The 27,839-nt window shown below is 44.3% G+C and overlaps 1 protein-coding gene across 1 annotated transcript in view; it reads right to left on the bottom strand.

Annotated features, from left to right (window-relative positions):
• LOC112223917 (inactive heparanase-2-like) overlaps positions 1–27,839 on the bottom strand; it is a 154,259-nt gene that overhangs the window by 10,974 nt on the left and 115,446 nt on the right. The window contains exons 6-9 of the mRNA XM_042306256.1: positions 27,388–27,494; positions 26,046–26,160; positions 10,250–10,395; positions 5,434–5,580 (exon numbers count right to left, since the gene is read on the bottom strand). Coding sequence (XP_042162190.1) covers positions 5,434–5,580; positions 10,250–10,395; positions 26,046–26,160; positions 27,388–27,494 — 515 coding nt within the window. The remainder of the gene's footprint in view (positions 1–5,433; positions 5,581–10,249; positions 10,396–26,045; positions 26,161–27,387; positions 27,495–27,839) is intronic.

Below are 27,839 nucleotides of genomic sequence, written 5' to 3'. Positions count from 1 at the left end.
TATATCATGTAAATTAAATTACACTTCAATATGCTGTTCCTTCAGCAGCTCCTGGCTACAGATGTATCTCTCTCTCTCTGTGTGTGTGTGTGTGTGTGTGACCCTTCAAGTCAACAAGTTTCAGCTAACTTTCACTCCAACACTGTTAGATTACAGCATGGTATTCAACGGATGGTTGCAGAGGGTCTGCAGAAATGTACACGGAATGAAAAATAAGCACAGCATGTAAAGTGTTGTTCCCATGTTTAATGAGATGAAATAAAAGATCACAGAAATGTTCCATACGGACAAAAAGCTTATTTCTCTCAAATGTCGTGCACAAATTGGTTTACATCCCTGTTAGTGAACACTTATTTTTTGCCAATATAATCCATACACCTGACAGGTGTGGCATATCAAAAAGGTGATTCAACTGTATGATCATTACACAGGTGCACCTTGTGCTTGGGACAATAAAAGGCCACTCTAAAATGTGCAGTTTTGCCACACAACACAATGCCACAGATGTCTTACGTTTGGAGGGGGCGTGCAATTGGCAACTGACTGCAGGAATGTTCCCCAGAGCTGTTGCCAGAGAATTTAATGGACATTTATCTACCATAAGCCGCCTCCAACTTCATTATAAAGAATTTGGCAGTAATTCCAACCGGCCTCACAACCGCAGACCAAGTGTAACCACGCCAGAATAATCCTCGAATAGGCTATCAGTGCGGCATGTGCTGCTGGTAAGCTTTCTTGACATGGACATCAATTTTTGCATACACATGGTTAACCTTTGTTTAACTGCTCGGTGCTTAGCAAAAATGTGTTTGGAATTACCTTTTCTAGCTAATAGGCTACATTAGAGTTTACACTTCTTCTTCCAATTATAATGTGGGAAGGACAAAATAATGAAAAACTATCTACCAAATCTATACATTTTTAAATGTTGATTACTTCTCCTTGCCATTACCATTCACATGATAATAAGACAAGACATAACATGAAGGAGGATGGAGGTCGCCGGTTTGCCTGGGAGGGGGTCCCTGGGCAATAAAGGTTGAAGACCCCTGGACTATAGTAACAATCACAGAGACCCTTATTCAAGTCCAGTTCGGGCTCCCCTGGGAATTCACTGCAATATAACTTGACAACAATTCTTCCATATTCCATACAAAATGTGAGTTGTTTTGCGAAACAGCTATATTTACCAGGATGCATTAAACCCTGTAGATACAGTCCTACCAGGAACAGTCTGACATTCCATTACACTTCTTGATTAGCTCCGGGAGTTAGTATAACCTTACCTAACATTTAACATGCACATGTATAGTTGAGTGGTATCACTCCTGGCAATGAGCACACACCAGACCCCGATACGTCAGGGGTTTCAACCCTGTGGCCACCTTTCCTGTTTCATACTGTCTAAATAAAGTAATACAAAATAAGAAAGGAGGATGGAATTATACTGTGATAATGACCTGATTGAGACCATAGGCCACAAAGTGGAAAGAAGAATTAGAGAGCACCTCATTTGCTGATTTACCAGATTTATTGAGACTGCGAGTGTCTGCTAAATGACCAACATGTTAAATCTAGAGAATGCAAAGCCATTAAACAAACTAAGACCTACATCCATTTCCTGTGGCCAGACCTGCGTATACATGTATAGGGCTGGCTGTTGCATTGTAGTCACATTTATAGACATCTGGAGTTGCTCAAACAATAATAAAAGTCCCCAGTGCTCTACCTATGCTGAGTGAAAGCAGTAAGACCACCAGTTGGAGTCTAGAACAGAGCCGGCGTTCCCCTCCGTTGCTTACGGTTATATTAACAACCACTATAATCCCTTGTAACACCACTAACACATCCTCATCATTAACCTGTTATTACAGCGCACACAGAAACACATGCACACACACAGGTCTGTACACCCATGTGAACGTGCACACACACACACATTCATTAGGCCGTTATTGCAGGATCAGCCTTGTGTCTGAATAACAGGCTGAGTTTAGGCTGGAGAGGTCAAGAGAGGGATGGATTACTGCCAGACAGACAGACAGAGAGGAGGGGAAGGAGAGAGCAATGTGGGGAAACGATTGCAGCAGAGTTAGTGAAAAGGATTGGGGGTTTTACTGCCTGGAAAACAGGGGGAAACAAGGAGAGGAGAGAATAAAAGAAGGATGGATGTGTAGAGATGTCAGGAACGGAGAGAGAGAAAGGAGCAAGAGAAAATGGGTGAATGGAGGGAGGGCAGCAGGGCTACTGGTATGGAATGGTAACAGTGAGGTGGAAGACAGGGGAACGGGGTGGATGGAGTGTAGGGCTGTGCAGGGCTACTGGTATGGAATGGTAACAGTGAGGTGGAAGACAGGGGAACGGGGTGGATGGAGTGTAGGGCTGTGCAGGGCTACTGGTATGGAATGGTAACAGTGAGGTAGAAGACAGGGGAACGGGGTGGATGGAGTGTAGGGCTGTGCAGGGCTACTGGTATGGAATGGTAACAGTGAGGTAGAAGACAGGGGAACGGGGTGGATGGAGTGTAGGGCTGTGCAGGGCTACTGGTACTGATAGAACAGCTAATCTTCCCAGAGGGCTCTGGGGGTGCAGACCAGATCAGACCAGAACCAGATCCAGACCAGAACCATCCCCTCTAGGAAGGCCTTTGGTACCAGCATATGTTTCTTATCACGGCCCACACAGTTCACTTTTCAATTTCAATAAACAAGGACAAACTTATTGTGCTAATCGGATTCTATTGCCAATTCTCAACCATGGAGGTTTGGATGTTTGATGTTTGATATCTCTTTGCTGTGTGTGTGTACGTCATGACTGACTGCTTCCCTCTCGTGAACATTTGCTTCTATAAATGCATCCAACGGTAAACATCATAGCATATTCCCTCTGTACAAATACTATAGCCTGTTAAAAATCTCACCATTTGGAGAAAAATTCTACCTTTTGAGACCTTTTAATATTTTTCTTGGAAATAATCAAATATTTATCTTTATAACCTGGCTAAAAAGACCCTTAAGTCTTTTTACCATCCACTATACTGTAGAGCAGGAATCATCAACTATATTCAGCAGCTGGACGATTTGTTTCTTGAGCGGAGGGTCGGGGGGCAGAGACATAATTACAAATCATTTGTAGACTGCAAATTGACTGCAAGTAACCCAAACAGATATAATATTGGACTAAAACACATTCATTCCAAATCTTGCTTACATTTGTATACAATCTATTATGCGTGGGAATATTTGGGAACAGTTTATGTTTTTATAGTCTTTTATGTCCAACAATGACAATTCTAAAATGTTTATAATAATAATTATATGGGCAACCTTGCTGTGTAGTATCTAGATAACTATGGTCCTGGAGGGCTGCAGGGTTATGCAGGTTTTTGCTTCATTCCAGCACTAAGTATCTACAGTATGAAGACCTTATAAAGGGTTTCTGAAGGCTTGAGCTTTTAAAGATGTGGTTTATTTACAGTGGAACCAAAAATGCTTCAGTAGAGATGCACGTTTCCCTGACAGAGATCCCAAATCCTATCTTCCCTTCCCCATTAAAGGACACTCTGTTTCCCACAGAGAGGTTAGCTAGAGGGACAGCTGTGTTATGGTAACCTAGGTCTCTCTGGCTCTCTCCTGTATGTTGGAATTGCCAGGTCAGTGGGTCACGGTGTGTGCAACTACATATTAAGACGCCGAGGTCTGGACCTCGATAATGTTTTCACATTTGAAAAAAAAGTTTTGAATAAAAATATATACCGTATGGGGCCTATTGCAGAAAGAAAAATATATACATTATAGGGCCTATTGCAGAAAGAAAAATATATACATTATGGGGCCTATTGCAGAAAGAAAAATATATACATGACGGGTCAACATCTAAATATTGCTCCCAGCTTTGATCAAAGCTCAGAACCTGTATATTTTTTAAACCAAATAAAATCCAATTGTATTTGTCACAATCAAGTGCAAGACCTTACCTTGAAATGCTTACTTACAAGCCCTTAACCAACAATGCAGTTCAAGAAATATAGTTATATTTAATAGATAAACGAATGTAAAAAAAAGTAAAATAAGTAACACAATAAAATAACAACAATGACGCTATATACAGGGGGTACCGTTACTGAGTCAATGTACAGGGGTACATGTTAGTCGAGGTAATATGTACATGTAGGTAGGGGTAAAGTGACGATGCATGGATAATGAAAAGCGAGTAACAGCAGTATACAAAACCAATGGGGGGGACAATGTAAATAGTCCAGTGGCCATTTGATTAATTGTTCAACAGTCTTATGACTTGGGGTAGAAGCTGTTAAGGAGCCATTTGGACCTAGACTTGGTGCTCCGATAATGATTGGGTTGCGGTAGCAGAGAGAAGCAGTCTACGACTTGGGTGACTGGAGTCTTTGACAATTCTTTGGGTCTTCCTCTGACACCGCCTAGTATATACAGTGGGGAGAACAAGTACTTGATACAATGCCGATTTTGCAGGTTTTCCTACTTACAAAGCATGTAGAGGTCTGTAATTTTTAATCATAGGTACACTTCAACTGTGAGAGACGGAATCTAAAAGAAAAATCCAGAAAATCACATTGTATGATTTATAAGTAATCTGTTCTGTCTGGCCGATGCACAGAACATTCAACACACTCTCGAACAGCTAACTCCGCACTCTCACAGCACAGGCTGAGCACCTGAGATATGAAACGAACTACCCCATCTCACAGTCGGCTCAATAGGTAATTAGTCTGGAGATGCTGCTGGTAGTGTGTTGGTGAGATGCCAGACAAAAGATTGACTTGCCTAGTTAAATAAAGGTTAAATAAATAAAAAACATTTGTTTCATGCCGTCATCAAAAAATACTCATTCTAACTTTACACAGAGTAGGCTACTGAAACAGACAGTGATGTGGCACTCAGTGGTGAGGCTGGGGCAGGCTGCAATGCATGCAGGAGGAAGCAGAGGAGACAGAGGTCAGTACTGTGGTTCCCAAACTTGTGGCGGGGCATAACATTACAATTGTATAGCTAACAGGCTGTGTGTTCTTTGTAGATGGAGGTGGATGAAGCTACAGCAGCAAAGGTGCTGTAGCTCTGCCGGGCTGGGGTCTTTTTAGCTTGTTTTCGCTGTTCTCCAAATAGCATTTTAAAGAGTTTTGTATTGTATAGAAATGCAGTAAATTAGCTTATTTTCTAAATAAACATTTCTTGGGGGAAACACCTAAATATTGTCCGTATAGCTACACATGATCCCTGAGACAGCGAGAGATATAGAGATAAATAAATAGAAATGGAAGGAGAGAGGAGGAGAGAAAGGGAGAGAGAGAAGGAGAGAAAGAGAGAGAGAGAGTAAGGAGAAAGGAGTGAGAGAGAGAGAAAGAGAGAGAGTGCGTATGTGTGAGTGTGTATCACACACCTGCTATGCACTACTGACCTGGCGTGTAGTCCGTCTGTCCCGTAGGGCTGCAGCAGGTACTGATGGACAGTCTTGTTACGTAAGGTTCCTGCCAGCTTGATTTTCTTCCTGGACCGATGCAGGTTGATGATATAGATCGTTATGGACCCTTTCACGTAGTTATGACTGGAAGGAAGAGAAGCATTCTAAATGAATGGTAAACACAAATATGAGTTTTAATGGTCTTCTTGTTCTTCTTCTAATCGCATGAATCAGTCCCAAAACACTAAGCATCACCCCCCCACTGCAGAGACTACCTTTTGTTGCTTTCTCACTCCTCTTGTCTCACTATGTCTATCTAGATCTGTAAGGTGCTCTATAGTGTCTTCCTCTGCTAAGTACAATAGAAACGTCAGTAACTGAACAGGAGAACAGACATGTTAAAAACTGAGTAAAGGCTCTGCCGGACCATTTAATAACAGGATCAAAACACTCGTGAATCAAAATCAAATGTGTTCCAAGCATTTCATGAATTCACTGTAATATATTATGTTTATAACAATCCTGAACCTATTATTTATGTTTACTTTATAAGTACAGATAAAACTGTATTTTGTGTTATTCTTCCATTGCCCTCTTAGCCCTTTTTCTAGATATTTACAGTACATTTCATAATACTGTGGTATATGCCCAGATTGAATGGATCTAATATGTTTTGATATGCTCAAGACCTAAGACCTGTAGTCTCTACTCACATCACATTAGGGATCAATTTCAGGGTGTGAAAGTGTGGGACTGACCTCCTAGAATTACACAGACAACACTGCATGTGTTCAGAGTGCTGGGGAGAGGATTTAGGGAATATTGGCCAAAGATAAGAAAAACATGATCACATGTAATACACTGCATAATGTGAAGGCTAGATCAACACAACTGGAGTGGTCCCATATGTTTCAGGGTGTGTGTGTGTGTGTGTGTGTGTGTGTGTGTGTGTGTGTGCACCATAGGTTTCAGGGTGTGTGTGTGTGCACCATAGGTTTCAGATGACCACATTGTTAAGGGTCAGGGTTGGGCTTTATCAGATCGGTCGATTAGCGATCCTTCTCTGATTAGCAATCTCTCCATCTCTCTCGTTCTCCAGCTCTCACGGCTTCAGGTTTTTGTTCACTCTCCGTTTCTACACCTCATCGTACAACAAGGAAATGCTGAGCAGACCCACAGAGAGCCGATTCAAGTGACTTGAAAAATGCAAACATAGACACATGGAAAGAGAACAGATTAGAATCAGGGTTGGTCACGTCTGTAAACAGAACATCTGTCTGTCTTTGTGTCAGACAGTGTAATCACTCAGCCCTGGAGTATTTCTTCTGCTCAACTATTGAAGCCTTATGCCAAACATTGCTCAGGGCTGGGATGTATCAGACAGAAAGAGATGGAGTGTTAGATACCGATAGATTAGACGAAGAGATGGAGAGAGGGATAAAGACAGTCCAGGATTTCAAAAAGATGAGGTTCTGAGGCATTAGAAGCAGGAGAGTAAACAACCTCTCACGTTGTTTGATGCTGAAGCATTGGTTTAGAGTGAAACAGACCATGCTAACCACTAAATGTCTGGAAAGCTAGAAACTGCTAAATGGATAGAAGAATACAATACCCAAAATAGAACTGAAACCGTTAACTGGCTAACTGGCTAAAGAATACAATACCCTTGATAGCAAAAGAGTACTGAAACCACTAACTGGCTAACTGGCTAACTGGCTAAAGAATACAATACCCTTGATAGCAAAAGAGTACTGAAACCACTAACTGGCGAACTGGCTAACTGGCTAAAGAATACAATACCCTTGATAGCAAAAGAGTACTGAAACCACTAACTGGCGAACTGGCTAACTGGCTAGAAGAATACAATACCCTTGATAGCAAAAGAGTACTGAAACCACTAACTGGCGAACTGGCTAAAGAATACAATACCCTTGATAGCAAAAGAGTACTGAAACCACTAACTGGCGAACTGGCTAACTGGCTAGAAGAATACAATACCCTTGATAGCAAAAGAGTACTGAAACCAATAACAGGCTAACTGGTTAACTGGCTAACTGGCTAGAATAATACAATACCCTTGGTAGCAACAGAGTACTTAACTTGCTAACTGGCGAACTGGCGAGAAGAATACAATACCCTTGATAACAAAAGCGTACTGAAACTGCTAACTGGTTAAAGGAGGATGACTGTTGAGATCCAGATATAAGTGCCATGCCAGGGGCTAAAGGCTCCCATCATAAAAGGCGTCCTATCCTTCCAGGTGCCAGATGGAAAGCATTGGATGACAACTATTTAAAATCTCTGCAGATCTGTCAACAGGCCACACCGTGGGTAACAGATCAGATGTGAGGTGTGTCTGTATCACTAGATCCCGAGTCCCTAGAGTGTACAATTACGCTACTGCTCTCTACACCACACCTGCAACTGAGATGGAATAGAACAGGGACACATCCAATGGCCTGGACCTGAGGAGAAAAATCAAAGAAAATGTTCACCAGCAAAGATGGAATACTGATAAACGCTTATAGGTGTTTATTGTATATTCAATAAAATATAAAACATAGTTATTACATATAGATAATGTGGTTTGCGGAGCCAGGTGAACAGATGTAACTGAGCCGTGTGTGTATAGATGGGACAGAGGGCAGTAAGTCTAGCCTGGTGCTGAAATCTCTGCTGCTGACCTGTTACACATCACATATGGCTGGGTTAAATGATAACCTTGAACAGGGGGAACAGGGGGATGGTGCTGCTCTTTATCTATTCTGGGACAGACGTACCCATTGTACCTCCATCTCCCCTCACACTCCCCCAAAACCCCCTCCAACCAATCCGAGCTGAGATAAAGGACTGTTGCCGCCTCTTTGACAAAGAGAAGAGTCCCTCACACACCTGATAAGTGATACCTGTTATGTTTTATGGCCTGGCTGCTCTGAAAGACTGAGTAGTCTGGATGAGGGTTATTTATGAGCTGACCAGGCATAATTGTGGCAGGCTGGGTAATTAATGTGATTTATCATGGCTAGAGTGGCTTATTAATGGGCTATAGTGCAGGAGAGACTAGACACAGTGACTAGACACCGTGCCTCAGGTGTCTGTGAATCTATTAAGAATGTAACACCAAGGTAAGGAAAATGGGACAAGCCATAGAAGTCTGAGCTTTGAGTGCTTTTTAGCCACCAAACTAATCTTTGTCCTTAGGCCAAAATTGTACTTACAAAATTGTACTTGTGGAATCTGGTACAGTGTACGGCTGCGGTTTTTACTTGTGGAAGCTGGTACAGTGTATGGCTGTAACCTTTACTTGTGGAATCTGGTACAGTGTATGGCTGTAATCTTTACTTGTGGAATCTGGTACAGTGTATGGCTGTAATTTTTACTTGTGGAATCTGGTACAGTGTATGGCTGTAATCTTTACTTGTGGAATCTGGTACAGTGTATGGCTGTAATCTTTACTTGTGGAATCTGGTACAGTGTATGGCTGTAATCTTTACTTGTGGAATCTGGTACAGTGTATGGCTGTAATTTTTACTTGTGGAATCTGGTACAGTGTATGGCTGTAATTTTTACTTGTGGAATCTGGTACAGTGTATGGCTGTAATTTTTACTTGTGGAATCTGGTACAGTGTATGGCTGTAATCTTTACTTGTGGAATCTGGTACAGTGTATGGCTGTAATTTTTAATCTTGTGGAATCTGGTACAGTGTATGGCTGTAATCTTTACTTGTGGAATCTGGTACAGTGTATGGCTGTAATCTTTACTTGTGGAATCTGGTACAGTGTATGGCTGTAATCTTTACTTGTGGAATCTGGTACAGTGTATGGCTGTAATCTTTACTTGTGGAATCTGGTACAGTGTATGGCTGTAATCTTTACTTGTGGAATCTGGTACAGTGTACGGCTGTGGTTTTTAATTGTGGAAGCTGGTATAGCGTATGGCTGTAATCTTTACTTGTGGAATCTGGTACACTGTATGGCTGTGGTTTTTACTTGTGGAAGCTGGTACAGTGTACGGCTGTGGTTTTTAATTGTGGAAGCTGGTATAGTATATGGCTCTGGTTTTTACTTGTGGAAGCTGGTACAGTATATGGCTCTGGTTTTTACTTGTGAAAGCTGGTATAGTATATGGCTCTGGTTTTTACTTGTGAAAGCTGGTATAGTGTATGGCTCTGGTTTTTACTTGTGGAAGCTGGTATAGTATATGGCTCTGGTTTTTTTACTTGTGGAAGCTGGTACAGTATATGGCTCTGGTTTTTACTTGTGAAAGCTGGTATAGTATATGGCTCTGGTTTTTAGTTGTGGAAGCTGGTATAGTATATGGCTCTGGTTTTTACTTGTGAAAGCTGGTACAGTATATGGCTCTGGTTTTTACTTGTGAAAGCTGGTATAGTATATGGCTCTGGTTTTTACTTGTGGAAGCTGGTATAGTATATGGCTCTGGTTTTTACTTGTGAAAGCTGGTATAGTATATGGCTCTGGTTTTTACTTGTGAAAGCTGGTATAGTGTATGGCTCTGGTTTTTAGTTGTGAAAGCTGGTATAGTATATGGCTCTGGTTTTTAGTTGTGAAAGCTGGTATAGTGTATGGCTCTGGTTTTTAGTTGTGAAAGCTGGTATAGTATATGGCTCTGGTTTTTACTTGTGAAAGCTGGTATAGTATATGGCTCTGGTTTTTAGTTGTGGAAGCTGGTATAGTATATGGCTCTGGTTTTTAGTTGTGGAAGCTGGTACAGGGCTGCAGCACTTACTTGTGGAAGCTGGTACAGGGCTGCAGCACTTACTTGTGGAAGCTGGTACAGGGCTGCAGCACTTACTTGTGGAAGCTGGTACAATGGGCGTAAATGCGTAGTTTGTCTCGGATGACCCTCCCTGGCTGTGGTTTCCTCTGTAAGCCTGCTACCCGCACCGCCAACACCCTGGGGCCCACCAGACGCTTGAACACCAGTGAGAACCAATAGTCCTGGAACACACACACACACACACACACAAACACCTGTTACACAGTGCAAAGCCAAACACAGCATGCATAATCAGATCGCAAATTAAGCATGAGCTACCATAGTAATGTTCCCTGTTCCATTGTGCTCCACTGGGGCAATTGACATGTCAACAACTACATAAGGTCAAGCTAACTAGTGTCAATGTCCACACCCCCACTGAAATCTAATGAGCATAATAAAAATCCCCATGAACATCTTTCAGTTTAAGCTTGAGATATCTGTTCTTTTTGCCTTGGATGTGTCTCAATCCACTGCATCCACTATGTCACACTTCTGCATCTGGGGTGAAAGGTGACAGAGCTAGAGCGGTGTTTGTCAGACCAGAAGACATCTGGGGTGAAAGGTGACAGAGCTAGAGCGGTGTTTGTCAGACCAGAAGACATCTGGGGTGAAAGGTGACAGAGCTAGAGGTGTGGGAAAGCTTGTCAGACCAGAAGACATTGTCAGACCAGAAGACATCTGGGGTGAAAGGTGACAGAGCATCTGGGGTGAAAGGTGACAGTGGTGTGTCTGTCAGACCAGAAGACATCTGGGGTGAAAGGTGACAGAGCTAGAGTGGTGTTTGTCAGACCATGAGACATCCGGGGTGAAAGGTGACAGAGCTAGAGTGGTGTTTGTCAGACCATGAGACATCTGGGGTGAAAGGTGACAGAGCTAGAGTGGTGTTTGTCAGACCTTCTCACAAAATCGTCGGTAGCACCCGAATGGTTTGGCCTACAAACTATTATGACCCTCTACACGAACATGTCAGTTGAGTTGCTCTAGGACACCCACAGGCCTCACAAGACTTATCACAAGGTCCCCTGGTGTCAGTTGAATTCATGTATATATGGAGACTGTTTATTGTCAACAAAATGTGTGTTTCCTGATCTTTCTTATACTGTATCTCTCAGATATAGGACAGACACTTCCGAACAAACTTCCTTTTGATATTTTGGGAATGTTTTTCCATGTAGTGAATCTGTTATTCGATGGGTTTGTATGGCCTAATAGCAATAAGGCCACCAAAAATTGTCGTCAACATTTTGTTTCGGGGGGATACTTCCAGGGGTCTTAAATTCAAAATAAAATAGCTAAACGATCCTTGGTATGACATTATTAAACAATTCCAAATAGCTTAGTAGAACGGACTTAGACAGGTCTTAGACTATAAGAGGCTAAATGATCACATCCTGGAGATGTGTATGTCAGAACAGGGGGTTGTAGAGATGCAGAGGTGGCAAAACACTCCCCTACATCTAACAGTTGTACAGAACAGAAACAGAATATAAGATACCAGGTCAATGCAAATCCAAAAGTATAACAGTATTCACCTCAATTAAGAGCAGTAAAAGAACATGTGGGAAAAACAGAGAGGCTGTACTGGTGCCTAGTTACAATGATGTCCAGACCAGGGTTAGAAGCTGGATACCGATGCTTCAGTCTTTATTGAAAGAGACAATATAATATATACTATTGGATCCCACAGTGAGGAGCTATTACTAGTCTTTGTTATGTTTATTTAGCTGCAGGATCAATGTGAACGTCAAATAAAATGAAAGTCAAAAATGTAACTGTTGTGGGAAATATGCCTGGGAAAAAACCTGGTTGAAAAACTGAAATGAAAAATACAATAGAATACCACACTGCCCTCTCAGCAAAGACATGGGAGCCTTGGCCATTTATTCACATGTCAACCCCCTGGCAGAGCAAAGCACACAACTTTACAGTGGTCTCAGCACCTCTCCTCTTTTCTTCTACTCTTCTACCCTCCTCTCCTCTGTCATGCCCCTGTCTTCTCTCCTCTCCTCTGTTATGCCCCTGTCTTCTCTCCTCTCCTCTGTCATGCCCCTGTCTTCTCTGCTCTCCTCTGTTATGCCCCTGTCTTCTCTCCTGTCCTCTGTTATGCCCCTGTCTTCTCTCCTCTCCTCTCCTCTCTGTTATGCCCCTGTCTTCTCTGCTCTCCTCTGTTATGCCCCTGTCTTCTCCTGTTATGCCCTGTCTCTTCTCTCTCTCCTCCCCTGTCTTCTCTGTCCTCTGTTATGCCCCTGTCTTCTCTGTTATGCCCCTCTTCTGCTCTCCTCTGTTATGCCCCTGTCTTCTCTCCTCTCCTCTGTTATGCCCGTCTTCTCTGCTCTCCTCTGTTATGCCCCTGTCTTCTCTGCTCTCCTCTGTTATGCCCCTGTCTTCTCTCCTCTCTCTCTGTTATGCCCCTGTCTTCTCTCCTGTCCTCTGTTATGCTCCTGTCTTCTCCTCTCCTCTGTTATGCCCCTGTCTTCTCTCCTCTCCTCTGTTATCCCCCTGTCTTCTCTCCTCTCCTCTGTTAACCCCCTGTCTTCTCTCCTCTCCTCTGTTATGCCCGTTATGCCCCTGTCTCTCTGCTCTCCCCTGTCTTCTCTGCTCTCCTCTGTTATGCCCCTGTCTTCTCTCCTCTCCTCTGTTATGCCCCTGTCTTCTCTCCTCTCTGTTATGCCCCTGTCTTCTCTCCTCTCCTCTGTTATGCCCCTGTCTTCTCTCTCTCCTCTGTTATGCCCCTGTCTTCTCTGCTCTCCTCTGTTATGCCCCTGTCTTCTCTCCTCTCCTCTGTTATGCCCCTGTCTTCTCTGCTCTCTCTGTTATGCCCCTCTTCCTCTGTTATGCCCCTGTCTTCTCTCCTCTCCTCTGTTATGCCCCTGTCTTCTCTCCTCTCCTCTGTTATGCCCCTGTCTTCTCTCCTCTCCTCTGTTATGCCCCTGTCTTCTCTCCTCTCCTCTGTTATGCCCCTGTCTTCTCTCCTCTCCTCTGTTATGCCCCTGTCTTCTCTCCTCTCCTCTGTTATGCCCATGTCTTCTCTCTCTCCTCTGTTATGCCTCTATCTTCTCTCCTCTCCTCTCCCTCTGTTGTGCCCCTTCTCCTCTCCTCCTCTGTTATGCCCCTGCTTCTCCCTCTCCTCTGTTATGCCCTGTCTTCTCTCCTCTCCTCTGTTATGCCCCTGTCTTCTCTCCTCTCTCCTCTGTTATGCCCCTGTCTTCTCTCCTCTCCTCTGTTATGCCCCTGTCTTCTCTCCTCTCCTCTCCTCTGTTATGCCCATGTCTTCTCTCCTCTCCTCTCCTCTGTTATGCCCCTGTCTTCTCTCCTCTCCTCTGTTATGCCCCTGTCTTCTCTGCTCTCTCCCCTGTCATGCCCCTCTCCTCTTTCCCCAGACTCAACACCTCACCAGAGGTTCTGAACAACATGTGTGTGTGTCGGGAAGTTCCCATGCAATCCTGCATATGGCAACATTTAAGGGCTTTTTTTTTTTTCCAGGCCAGGTTTTAACTTAATTTGCTGCTCCGCTATTGGGAGAGCCCAGAGTACTGTAAGAGTACAGAACAGAAGTGTACAATTTGGGCTATAGACAGGCATATAGACAGGCCTACAGACAGGCCTACAGACAGGCCTATAGACAGACCTATAGACAGGCCTACAGACAGGGCTATAGACAGGCCTATAGACAGACCTATAGACAGGCCTACAGACAGGCCAGGCCTAGACCTATAGACAGGCCTATAGACAGACCTATAGACAGGCCTACAGACAGGCCTATAGACCTATAGACAGGCCTATAGACAGACCTATAGACAGACCTATAGACAGACCCTATAGACAGACCTATAGACAGACCTATAGACAGGCCTACAGACAGGCCTATAGACAGACCTATAGACAGACCTATAGACAGACCTATAGACAGGCCTACAGACAGGCCTATAGACAGACAGACAGGCCTACAGACAGGCCTATAGACAGACCTATAGACAGGCCTATAGACAGGCCTATAGACAGGCATATAGACAGGCCTACAGACAGGCCTACAGACAGGCCTATAGACAGACCTATAGACAGGCCTACAGACAGGGCTATAGACAGGCCTATAGACAGGCCTATAGACAGGGGCAGCTGGGAACAGAGCACACACTATTAGGCAGAGATCTGTAGATTTAGACTGTGTGTAGGCTGTGATTCTTGGGGTGAGAGCCTTGCATCATAGACTGTGGTTCTTGGAGTGAAAGCCTTGGAGTATAGACTGTGGTTCTTCAGGTAAGAGCCTTGGAGTGTAGACTGTGGTTCTTGGCGTGAGAGCCTTGGAGAGTAGACTGTGGTTCTTCAGGTAAGAGCCTTGGAGTGTAGACTGTGGTTCTTGGAGTGAGAGCCTTGGAGAGTAGACTGTGGTTCTTGGAGTGAGAGCCTTGGAGAGTAGACTGTGGTTCTTGGAGTGAGAGCCTTGGAGAGTAGACTGTGGTTCTTGGAGTGAGAGCCTTGGAGAGTAGACTGTGGTTCTTGGAGTGAGAGCCTTGGAGAGTAGACTGTGGTTCTTGGAGTGAGAGCCTTGGAGAGTAGACTGTGGTTCTTGGAGTGAGAGCCTTGGAGAGTAGACTGTGGTTCTTGGAGTGAGAGCCTTGGAGAGTAGACTGTGGTTCTTGGAGTGAGAGCCTTGGAGAATAGACTGTAATTACGAGTGCCTCTCTCTAGCCAGCTGGAAAGAGAGATAATATCAAACACTGGGGAAACTACTTTATTATCCTTTTACACTGTATCTACGTTAGAGCCTCGTGTTCTATGAGTCTATCAGTTTGTATAGATTGGCCTAACCTGGTTTCCAAGAGACATAACCCATGGGGTCAGTTAAACTTCCTGACCTCCACAGAGGTGTGATCAGTCAGAACTATGATTAACGAGCAGGTTCAACCCGCCAATTATGTGTATCTGATTTACTAACAGAGAGAGATGGAGATGTGAATGAGAAATCTACAGGCCCAGTTATACATCTGGAGAGCAGGGAGAGAATACACCCAGGGATGAAGAGTGGATAGTCCACCCTGAGAATGTGGTATAGTCTGAAGAGATCCGTTTATAAGTTCCCAGCTAGAACATAATGTTCTGAGAACCATGTTTCTTACAGCTTGGTGAGAGTATGGTTGTCCTGTGGTTATTTTTCATACTACCTTCCCACAACTTCCTGGGAATGGTGCAGTACAGTCGCTTGGCTTTGGAACATTTTCAGCTTATTTAAGGAACTTGACGAAATTTTTAAATTTTCTTCCTATTTCATTACTTTAACAGAACGTTTCCTTAAAGTTCACACGTGGTTAAATGTTATTAAAATACTAATTTGGTAATGTTCGAGATACGTTCTCCAACTGGTTTGACATTGGGAATGTTCTCAGAAAACAGCAAGAAACAATGTACTTCAGAGTAACTTTTCCTACAGGTTTCGTCATGGTTCTATTTAAAATCATGTTCTCAAATTGTTCCGAGAACATTAGAAACAACATTCTGCTGTGGGAATTTCAAAACTTCAGCATAACGTTTTCTACCGGTTTCGTCCTGGTTCTATTTAAAGTCATGTTCTCAAATTGTTCAGAGAAAGTAAGAAAACTTTCCTTAAAAAAAAGCAGAGGAAAACTTTTATAACATTCAGAGAACATTCTAAGAATATTATTTAAAAACATATACATTCCATTCTCAGCATCAACTAAATTCTCTCTATCCTCTATCTTGTTAAGTGTGTTCAGGTGTGTTAGCGTGCCCACTAATTGGCCACACCTGATCTGAATGAGTACTTCTTTAATTTGAAATGGGGTCTGTTTGAATAAAATAAAAAGAACAGCTTTGTATGCGTAAAAAAAACATACCATGCAAACTCGATCCTGGGGGCAGAGGTCCCAAGCACAGCCAGGTAACTGTGACAATGTGAGCCGCTGTGGAGAATACCCTCTCGCTAGGGACAGAGGTCCCAAGCACAGCCAGGTAGCTGTGACAATGTGAGCCGCTGTGGAGAATACCCTCTCGCTAGGGACAGAGGTCCCAAGCACAGCCAGGTAGCTGTGACAATGTGAGCCGCTGTGGAGAATACCCTCTCGCTAGGGACAGAGGTCCCAAGCACAGCCAGGTAGCTGTGACAATGTGAGCCGCTGTGGAGAATACCCTCTCGCTAGGGACAGAGGTCATGAGGGTATATTAACTCGTTAGTCTTCCACCATGTAAGTGGATCAGCATCCAGGGGAATAGAGTCCACTTCCCTGTATGAGGTCACCTCCTCCTTGACCTTTGACTTGGTTCCCTGCTCCTGGGTCGTGAACAAATCCCCAAAAAGCTCAGCCATGGCAGACTTGTTTTGTGGAGGAGAACGTCTGTCGTCTGCCATCTCTGGAGAGGGGTTAGCTCCTGTGGTGTCTGTGGCTTGACCCTGCACAATTAAATTAGATGAAAATTAAGTGTCTTTAAAGTGTCTTTAAAAATATGATTTATTGTTAGAAATATGTATCAGACACTATTATGACAATTACAATTATTACTGTATAATTAATTGTTAAATCACAAATTAATAAAATAATACATGTCACACGAACTAAATAAAAACAATACCTGTTGTATATTGGTCACAATCTCTGCTGTGAGTTCAGTGTCGACTCTCAGATGAGCAGCAGCATCCAGGTGCAGCAGGGACTTGAACCGGGGGTCCGAAGCAGTGCTCTTGTGTAAGAAGTCTTGGACACCAGGGTCAGCATATCTAGGCTCCAGGTTAACTCTGATAGCAGTCTTGACATCCCTTACTACGGGTTCATCTTCATCAGATGCCACCATTAATTTCAGGATCATTGTTTTCATAGGCAGGACCATGGAAACTGATGAAATGCTCTCAGTGCAGATCAGTGTTGTGACTGTTTTGACGGGTTTCCACACTTTGATAACGTCCTCTGCTAGTCTTATGTCATTTTCAGACAAACTCACAATATCTTTGACATTCTTCCTCACAGCTTGATCAGTCAGTGTAGGATACACCACAACTTTCTGCTCAAGGTATCTCTCAACTATTTCATGGCTTGAATTCCATCTAGTAGGGACATCTTGGATTAGTTTGTGGTTTGGCAGCTCCAGCATCTCCTGTTTTGTCTTGGAAACATGTGCAGCAGTTGTGCTTTTATAGAAGAAGGATACCACCTTCCTGATGTTTGCTAGGAGGCGAGAGATTGGATTCACTGACATTGCTTTTTGAGATGCTAGATGAATAACGTGAGCAAAGCATCCTATCTGTGGCCCCAGTCCAGGTAGTGCAACTGCATTTACAATATTTCCAGTGTTGTCACTGGTCACAGGAACCGTTACATTATCCATCTCCAACTTCCACACTGCAACTACTTCCCTTAGCTCTTCCCCCAAGTTTACACTGGTGTGACTCCTCTCAAGGGGACGTGTTTGAAGGACATGGCTTTTAATCTCCCACTCTGCCGTAATGGAATGAGCCGTTACAGTAAGGTAGTAGCTCCGTAGGTAGTAGCTCTGTAGCTCTAAACATCCAACTGTCTGTTGTTAGAGCAACAGACCGCGTTTCTGACAACTCTCTCTCAAGTTGTTATTTTGTTATTTTTTGTATAAGGCAGGTATTAACGTCTGGGCAAAATGTGTACTGGAAGGAATGGTGAAGCGCGGCTCGGCCACTTTAAAAATCTGCCGCTATGAATTTTACTGGTACGACGGTATCTGCGCTCTGTTCTCGCTGGAGTAAAATAACTAATCAGTGGAACTGCAGACAACTATAAATCCTTTTTGGGATAGGGGGCAGCATTTTCACTTTTGGATGAATAGCGTGCCCAGAGTGAACTGCTTCCTACTCAGTCCCAGATGCTAATATATGCATATTATTATTAGTATTGGATAGAAAACACTCTGAAGTTTCTAAAACGGTTTGAATGATGTCTGTGAGTATAACATAACTCATACTGTATGGCAGGCGAAAATCTGAGAAAAATCCAACCAGGAAGTGGGAAATCTGAGGTTTGTAGTTTTTCAAAGCTTGGACTACCGAATACACAGTGTCTATGGAGTAAAGTTGCACTTCCTACGGCTTCCACTAGATGTCAAACCGTCTTTAGAAACTTTTTTGAGAATTCTACTATAAAAGAGGGGCTCATGAGACCTGTTTGAGTCAGTGGTCTGGCAGAGTGCCTTGATCTCATGACACGCGGTCACGAGAGAGTTAGCTCTCGTTCCAGTGCTTTTCTTCAGACAGGAATTCTCCGGTTGGAACCTTATTGATGATTTATGTTAAAAACATCCTAAACATTGATTCCATACATCGTTTGACTTGTTTCTACAACCTGTAACGGAACTTTGAGTTTTTGGACGAAGTGCTCGCACCTCATGAAGATGGATTTCTGGGCTGAACACGTTAACAACAAGTGGTTATTTGGACATAAATTATGGACTTTATGGGACTTTATGGAACAAATGAAGATCATCAAAGGTAAGTGAATATTTATAGTGTTATTTCTAACTTCTGTTGACTCCAAAATAGCGGATATTTCTCTGGCTGGATTGGCTTCTGAGCGCCGTTCTTAGATTATGCTTTTTCTGTAGAGTTTTTTAAAAATCTGACACAGCGGTTGCATTAAGGAGAAGTCTATCTTTAATTCTGTGAATAACACTTGTATCTTTTTTATTATGAGTATTTCTGCAAAATCACTGGATGTTTTGGAATCAAAACATTACTGCATGTAACGCGCCAATGTAAACTGAGATGTTTGGATATAAATATGCATATTATCGAAGAAAACATACATGTATTGTGTAACATGATGTCCTATGAGTGTCATCTGATGAAGATCATCAAAGGTTAGTGATTAATATTATCTATATTTCTGCTTTTTGTGACTCCTATTGTCAAGCCCTGACCTGAGTATTCTTTGTTTTCTTTATATATTTTGGTTAGGTCAGGGAGTGACATGGGTGATGTATTAATCAACCAGAAAACATGAGCAAGATCTTTTCAACAGCCCTCTGTGTCTTTAAATGCTGGAGAGAGAGAGCGAGAGCGAGAGCGAGAGCGAGAGCGAGAGAGAGAGAGAGAGAGAGAGAGAGAGAGAGAGAGAGAGAGAGAGAGAGAGAGAGAGAGAGAGAGAGAGAGAGAGAGAGAGAGAGAGAGAGAGATGAAAAGGGAGGGTGAGAGCAATAAAATAATGAAAAGAGAGGCATACCAGGAGCTATAAACAGGGAGAAAGGAGGAGGGGAGCAGAGGGAGGCCCATATCAGTTTAACAGACAAACCACCCAGGAAGCAGGTTAATATACTAAGCTGAGGTCACATCCCAAACATCTTCACATGTGCTGGGCCAAAAACACGTTTTACATTTCCTGCAGGGTGAACAGGGTGATCAAATTAAGATCCTACATCCTACAAAGATATAAACGCATGCAACAATTTCAAAGATTTTACTGAGGTACAGTTCATTTAAGGAAATCAGTCAATGTCAATAAATTAATTAGGCCCTAATCTATAGATTTCAATTGACTGGGCAGGGGTGCAGCCATGGATGGGAGTTGGAGGGCATAGGCCCACCTACTTGGCAGCCAGGCCCACCGACTGGGGAGCCAAGCCCAGCCAATCAGAATGAGTTTTTTACAGACAGAAATTCTCCTCAGTCTCATCAGCTGTCCAGCTGGCTGGTCTCAGACGATCCCGCAGGTGGAGAAGCCAGATGTGGAGGTCCCTTGTCTGGCGTGGTTAAACGTGGTCTGTGGTTGTGAGGCCAGTTGGACGTACTGCCAAATTCTCTAAATCAACTTTGGAGGCAGCTTATGGTAGAGAAATTAACATTCAATTCTCTGGCAACAACTCTGGAGGGCATTCCTGCTGTCAGCATGCAAATCGCATGCTCCCTCAAAACTTAAGACATCTGTGGCATTGTGTTGTGTGACAAAACTACACATTTTAAAGTGGCTTTTTTAAAGTGTTGCTGCACAGCTAATTTTAGGTCTCCCCAGAGATTGGGTTCAAGTCCAGGCTCTGGCTGGGCCACTCAAAGACATTCAGAGACTTGTCCCAGAGACTTGACACTCCTGCGTTGTCTTGGCTGGACCTTCACCCCAGTCTGATGAACTGAGCACTCTGGAGTAGGTTTTCATCAAGGATCTCTTCATCATGCTTCACCATAGGGATGGTGCCAGGTTTCCGAAAGATGTGACGATTGCCATTCAGGCCAAAGAGTTCAATCTTGGTTTCATCAGACCAGAGAATATTGTTTTTAAGGTGCCTTTTGGCACCAAGCAGGCTGTCATGTGCCTTTTACTGAGGAGTGGCTTCCTTCTGGCCACTCTACCATAAAGGCCTGATTGGTGGAATGCTGCAGAGATGGTTGTCCTTCTGGAAGGTTCTCCCATCTCCACAGAGGAACTCTAGAGCTCTGTCAGAGTTACCATCAGTCACCTCCCAGACCAAAGGCCTTCTCCCCCGATTGCTCAGTTTGGCCGGGTGGCCAGATCTAGGAAAAGTCTTCCAAAACCTTCCATTTATGATGGAGGCCACTGTGTTCTTGGGGACCTTCAATTCTGCAGAAATGTTTTTGTACCCTTCCCCAGATCTTTGCATCGACACAATATTGTCTCGGAGATCTACAGACAATTCCTTCCTCGTGGCTTGATTTTTGCTCTGACGTGTACTGTCAACTGTGGGACCTTTATAGACAGGTCTGTGCCTTTCTAAATCATATCCAATCAATTGAATTTACCACAGGTGGACTCCAATCATGTTGTAGAAACATCTCAAGGATGATCAATGGAAACAGGATGCACCTGAGCTCAATTTCGAGTCTCATAGCAAAGGGTCTGAATACTTATGTAAATAAATTTCAAAATGTTTATAAATTTGCTAAAAAAAAAAATCTAAAAACCTTTTTTGTCTTTGTCATTATGTGTTATTGTGTGTAGATTGCTGAGGATTATTATGTATATATTTTTAATAAGCCTGTAATGTAACAACACGTGGAAGAAGTCAAAGGGGTCTGAATACTTTCCGAAGGCACTGTATGTGGAGTATATCATTCCAAACAATATGTTTTAAAATGAGCAAAATCAGAAAGCGTGTCACGCCCTGGTCTTAGTATTTTGTGTTTATATATTTATTTGGTCAGGCCAGGGTGTGACATGGGTTTATTTTGTGTTGTGTTTTTTTATTGGGGTTTTAGTAGGTATTGGGATTGTGGCTGAGTAGGGTTGTCTAGGAAAGTCTATGGCTGCCTGAGGCGGTTCTCAATCAGAGTCGGGTGATTATCGTTGTCTCTGATTGGGAACCATATTTAGGTAGTCCGGGTTTCACTGTGTGTTTGTGGGTGATTGTTCCTGTCTCTGTGTTTGTTGTCACAAGATAGGCTGTATAGGTTTTCACGTTCCGTTTGTTGTTTTGTATATTTAGTTATTTCATGTTTGTTCATTTTCATTTCCACATCTTCTTTAGGCATCCACCAGTTTTTGATAAATCATTTTTATGAACTTGGCGCAGCAGTAGCATTGTATCACTGACTCGTTTGTTGTTTTGTATATTTAGTTATTTCATGTTTGTTCATTTTCATTAAAGAACATGAGTAACCACCACGCTGCATTTTGGTCCGACTCTCTTTCAACGGAAGAAAGCCGTTACAGAATCACCCACCACAACTGGACCAAGCAGCGTGGTGACAGGCAGCGACAGCAACAGCAGCGGAAAGAGGAATGGACATGGGAGGACGTTATGGACAGCAAGAGTATAGAGTATACGACTTGGGAGGAAATAGACAGGTGGGCGGTCGACCCAGAGAGAGTGCCGGAGCCCGCCTGGGATTCGCTGGAGCAGTGCGAAGAGGGCTATAGGAGAATGGAGTCGAAGAGACAAGCACGGCGGCGCAGAAGGAAGCCCGAGAGTCAGCCCCAAAAATTTCTTGGGGGGGGCTCAGGGAGAGTGTGGCAGAGTCAGGGTTCAGACCTGAGCCAACTCCCCCTGTTTATCGTGAGGAGCCAAGGAGGAGACCAGAACCAGAGCCGGTGTTGGAGGTGAGTGAAGCAGAGACTGTGAAGGAGTTAATGGGGAAAGTGGATGAGAGAGTTATGAGGGAGTTGCTAGTTTGGTGCTTTAGGTATGATATTCGTCTGACGGAGCGTGTCGGGGATTTGATGGCACCTGGGTCAGCGCTCCATACTCGTCCTGAGGTGCGTGTTAGTCGGCTGGTGAAGAGTGTGCCAGCCTCACGCACTAGGCCTCCTGTGTACCTACCTAGCCTTGCACGTCCTGTGCCAGTCCTGCTCTCAGGCTCTCCAGTACACATTCACGGTCCGGTCCATCCTGTGCTACCTTCACACACCAGTTCTCCGGTGGCAGCTCCCCGCACCAGGCTTCCTGTGCGTGTCCTCGGTTCAGTACCACCAGTGCCAGCACCACGCACCAGGCCTTCAGTGCGCCTCGCCTGTTCAGCGCTGTCAGAGCCTTTCTCCTCTCCAGCGCTGTCGGAGTCTCCCGCCTGTTTAGCGCTACCAGAGCCTTCCTCCTCTCCAGCACTGCCGGAGTCTCCCGCCTGTTTAGCGCTGTCAGAGCCTTCCTCCTCTCCAGCGCTGTCGGAGTCTCCCGCCTGTCTAGCGCTATCAGAGCCTTCCTCCTCTCCAGCGCTGCCGGAGTCTCCCGCCTGTTTAGCGCTGCCAGAGCCTTCCTTCTCTCCAGCGCTGCCGGAGTCTCCTGCCTGTTCAACGCAGCCAGAGCTGCTAGTCTGCATGGAGCAGCCAGAGCTGCCAGTCTGCATGGAGCAGCCAGAGCTGCCAGTCTGCATGGAGCAGCCAGAGCTGCCAGTCTGCATGGAGCAGCCAGAGCTGCCAGTCTGCATGGAGCAGCCAGAGCTGCCTGTCTGCATGGAGCAGCTAGAGCCGCCAGTCAGCCAGGATCTTCCAGATCCGCCATTTAGCCAGGATCCACCAGTCAGCCAGGATCTTCCAGATCCGCCAGTCAGCCAGGATCCGCCAGTCAGCCATGATCCTCCAGATCCGCCATTCAGCCAGGATCTTCCAGATCCACCAGTCAGCCAGGATCCACCAGTCAGCCAGGATCTTCCAGATCCGCCATTCAGCCAGGATCCACCATTCAGCCAGGATCCGCCAGTCAGCCAGGATCCGCCAGTCAGCCATGATCTTCCAGATCCGCCAGTCAGCCAGGATCCACCAGTCAGCCAGGATCCGCCAGTCAGCCATGATCCTCCAGATCCGCCAGTCAGCCAGGATCCGCCAGTTAGCCAGGATCCGCCAGAGCCTACTACCTGCCTGAGTTTCCTCTCAATACTGGGCTTCCTCTCGGTACTAGGCATCCTCTCAGTGCTGAGCTACCCCTCAGTCCCGAGCTACCCCTCAGTCCCGAGCTTCCCCTCAGTCCCGAGCTTCCCCTCAGTCCCGAGCTTCCCCTCAGTCCCGAGCTGCCTCTCAGTCCCGAGCTACTCCTCAGTCCCGAGCTACCCCTCAGTCCCGAGCTTCCCCTCAGTCCCGAGCTTCCCCTCAGTCCCGAGCTTCCCCTCAGTCCCGAGCTGCCTCTCAGTCCAGTGGGGTCCTTGGTGAGGGTTATTAGGCCAAGGTCGGCGGCGAAGGTCGCCAATCAAAGGATGCGTTACAGGGGGACTAAGACTTGGTTGGAGTGGGGTCCACGTCCCGAGCCGGAGCCGCCACCGTGGACAGACGCCCACCCGGACCCTCCCCTATGGGTTTTAGTGTGCGGCCGGGAGTCCGCACCTTGGGGGGGGGGGGTTCTGTCACGCCCTGGTCTTAGTATTTTGTGTTTATATATTTATTTGGTCAGGGCAGGGTGTGACATGGGTTTATTTTGTGTTGTGTTTTTGTATTGGGGTTTTAGTAGGTATTGGGATTGTGGCTGAGTAGGGTTGTCTAGTAAAGTCCATGGCTGCCTGAGGCGGTTCTCAATCAGAGTCAGGTGATTATCGTTGTCTCTGATTGGGAACGATATTTAGGTAGCCTGGGTTTCACTGTGTGTTTGGGTGATTGTTCCTGTCTCTGTGTTTGTTGTCACAAGATAGGCTGTATAGGTTTTCACGTTCCGTTTGTTGTTTTGTATATTTAGTTATTTCATGTTTGTTCATTTCATTAAAGAACATGAGTAACCACCACGCTGCACTTTGGTCCGACTCTCTTTCAACGGAAGAAAGCCGTTACAAAGCGTAATTTTGAGATATTCATATTTCTATGTTTTAATGTTGAATAAATTAATGTGAAGAAAAAAAATTCAGGATGAAGACATACACAATATAAGTAGTATAATGACACCAAGATGTTGTCTGTATCATGTACAGTTCATAGGTCATAGTTCATAGGGTCTTACAGGAGGCATGTAAATATCTAAAAGGGGGCTAAAATTGTCACTTTCATCATGATTTTTAAAAAAAAATGGTTTGTGATACAAATGTAAAAAGTATGTCGATCATCCTTCTTCCCATTTAAGTTTGTATGTGCCAATTGCCAGAACAATCTGAGCTACCAAAAATATGTTCCATTGTGATTGTGATCATAGCCTGGGGGGAGCATCCTTCCCAGAAAATGTACAGAGACCAGAACGGTGTGGAAAATAATTGTCTGCTTCCTGATTATTTTCTAATGTCCATCAAGCAGGTAGCTCTGTGATATTGCAGCTGGAGGATACATGAAGACTAGAACCAGAAGGAGCTGAAGGTAGATCAATTAATGGAACGGTGTCATTGACTTTTGTAGGATGGGTTTGGTATCTGAGTATCTGAGCATTGAATCGTTAGTGTGGTTGGTACTGTTGTCTAGCTTTAGAATGAACTTTGAGGTGAGGTAGAAGCAGAATAAGTGTTTAAAAATGCTTTTTTAAAGTGTATAATTCATTGTACAATTGTGTTGAAAGCCACTGCCAAGACTGGCAGGTCTACACAGTTAATGGTTCATGCTGTGCACCAGGTACAGACACCAGTAATGGTCCCAGGTTGAAAAAAATCTGAATGATTCTTAATGATATATTATTTATATCCTCTAGCTTTGGAGCATTGAATAGAGACGTCTCCCTAATGAACACCACCCATCCCTGCAGCAGATAAATGTATTAGGATGTTCTCCACATCTTCTTTAGGCATCCACCAGTTGTTGATAAATCATTTTTATGAACTTGGCGCAGCAGTAGCATTGTATCACTGGATCAAAGAGTCTTGGATGTCATCATCTCTGGCAACCCCCGTCAAAAAGTAAACACACCTTCAGTCCTGGTTCTGGTGACCCACAGGGTGTGCAGGCTTTTTTTCCATCCCAGCACTAAAACCCCTTATTCAACTAATCAACTTGTCATCTAGCCAGTGATTAGTTGTGTATAAAGCTTGCCCTGAGCATAGTCCTGTACCCCTGATCCTGCGTGGTACAATCCCAACCGCAGAAGGCAGTGGTGAGAGCCAGGACTGGACTATGCCATTGCAGACCGTGCAGGAGGGGGGACGGGGACGGGGGTAGCAGCCTTTTGTGTATCTACAGCTCAGGTTGTGCAGATCTGTCACCAGCCCAGCACTGCACACAGAGGGGCACACATTGTGTGATGGGGGGGACAGGGAGAGTCGTGACACCATCCTGGAAAGAACGCTGGAGAAAGAACGCTGGAGAAAGAACGCTGGAGAAAGAATGCGAGGTGTCACAGAGGACTGAGATGAGCCTACAGTAGCTACCCAAAGCCACACTGAAGACCGGACTAAGAGTAACTAACCAGAGTGGCAATACCTCCAATGGACTTTCCCTTGCTATACAGTGAGAATATAAAGGAAGGATTTGTCCTGCGCTGCTTGACGATGATAAGGAGAGCAAAGTGTGAGACTAACCGGCAGTGGGTTGAAGTGCTGGTCTACGAGGTGTGTGTATCCATAGTCGAAGAACGAGTGTCTCAGGACCACGTCAATCCCATGCATCGCTGCCACGCCCAGAGTGTTCAGCCACCTGAAACACACACACACACACACACACACACACACACACACACACACACACACACACACACACACACACACACACACACACACACACACACACACACACACACACACACACACACACACACACACACACACACACACACACACCCCAGTGGCGGTCAGTGGTGTTTATGATGAGGGAGTACCATTTTTATTTTTCATGAGCTTTGTCTTATTTCTATTACAGCATGTTGGATGACTGTCATTCTTATTCCATTCACCCAGTTCAATGTAACAGTGATAGGATTAGTCTCCTACATGATACTGTTATTTTCCCTATACCCATCATGAGGTTGCTACAACCTAGCCTATGAATGAAAGTTTACAATGTAACCTTACGTGCACACAGGTCGAGTGAAACTTTTGAGATGACAGACAGTGACATTTTCAATATCGCCTTGCACACTCTTGCTGCATCTAGCTTATTTAGGGTGTTATCACTAGTCCAACAGTTGCAAATAAGAGTTCCTATTGGACAAATTCAGGTATTTTTATACCCGTTTCGTTTGTTTACGTTTAATTAAGAAACTTTTTCAACAAAATCAGCGGAATGAATACACCTCTGATCACGCATAAACACAGTTCACTTTAATAGCAGTCACGTTGTATTCCTTCTTGCATCTATGCACTCTCTTCCTCTCACCTTTTCCCTTTGCTTTTGAACTTCAATGAACAACACATCAGCTGTACGTGACCAGGCAAAAATTCTTTCAGTACTTGATTCATTCTCTGATCCTTTGATTGGGTGGACAACATGTCAGTTCATGCTGCAAGGAGGTCTGATATGTTGGAGGACATCCTCCGGAAAATGTCATAATTACTATGTAAGTCTATGGAAGGGGGTGAGAATCAAGAGCCTCCTAGGTTTTGTATTGAAGTCAATGTACCAAGAGGATGGGCACTAGCTGTCCTCCAGCTACACCAAAACAGTGTGTTTTAATCAATTATTTGGTGACATGTGAATATATTTAGAATAGTTTTATCTAAAAATGATGACTTTTTCAATGTTTTACAATGTTTATTTTTATGAAATTCACTGGTTCTGCCCTTCCTCCTCTGAAGATGCCTCCACTGACACACACACAAATACACAAACACACAAAAGTGAGAATAATGCCAGAGTGAGATGATACTTTGATTGATGTATAGAGTTTTTGATTGATTCATTTATAGATAGATTGATTGTGCTTACAGAAAGCCAGCAGCGTAGGTATCAGAGAGGTTGCTGGTTCCTCCAGCCCACGCCGGACCCACTCCACCCAACCACACCTTCTTACCAGGAGCATGGCTATTCACTACCTGAGAGACACAGAGATAGTGAGAAAGAGAGAGTGTGTGAGAGAGGGGAGAGAGAGAGAGAGAGAGAGAGAGAGAGAGAGAGAGAGAGAGAGAGAGAGAGAGAGAGAGAGAGAGAGAGAGAGGGGGGAAAGAGAGGGGGACAGAGGAAAGAGAGCGAGAGAGGGGGAGATGGAGAAAAGAGAGAGAGAGATGGAGAGAAAGGGGGAGACAACAGAAAAACAGTGATGAGATCAAAGAAAGAGAGAAAAAAAATGAGGAATGAGAATCTCCTTTGTTCAATGACAGCAACATGAGGTCAGAACATTTCATTTAGTAAAAAAAAGAAAACGAATAGAACCTCTGAAC

Source organism: Oncorhynchus tshawytscha, linkage group LG25 (assembly GCF_018296145.1).
Source record: "Oncorhynchus tshawytscha isolate Ot180627B linkage group LG25, Otsh_v2.0, whole genome shotgun sequence".
Lineage (NCBI taxonomy): Eukaryota > Metazoa > Chordata > Actinopteri > Salmoniformes > Salmonidae > Oncorhynchus > Oncorhynchus tshawytscha.
This window is presented reverse-complemented; position numbering and strand designations above follow the sequence as displayed.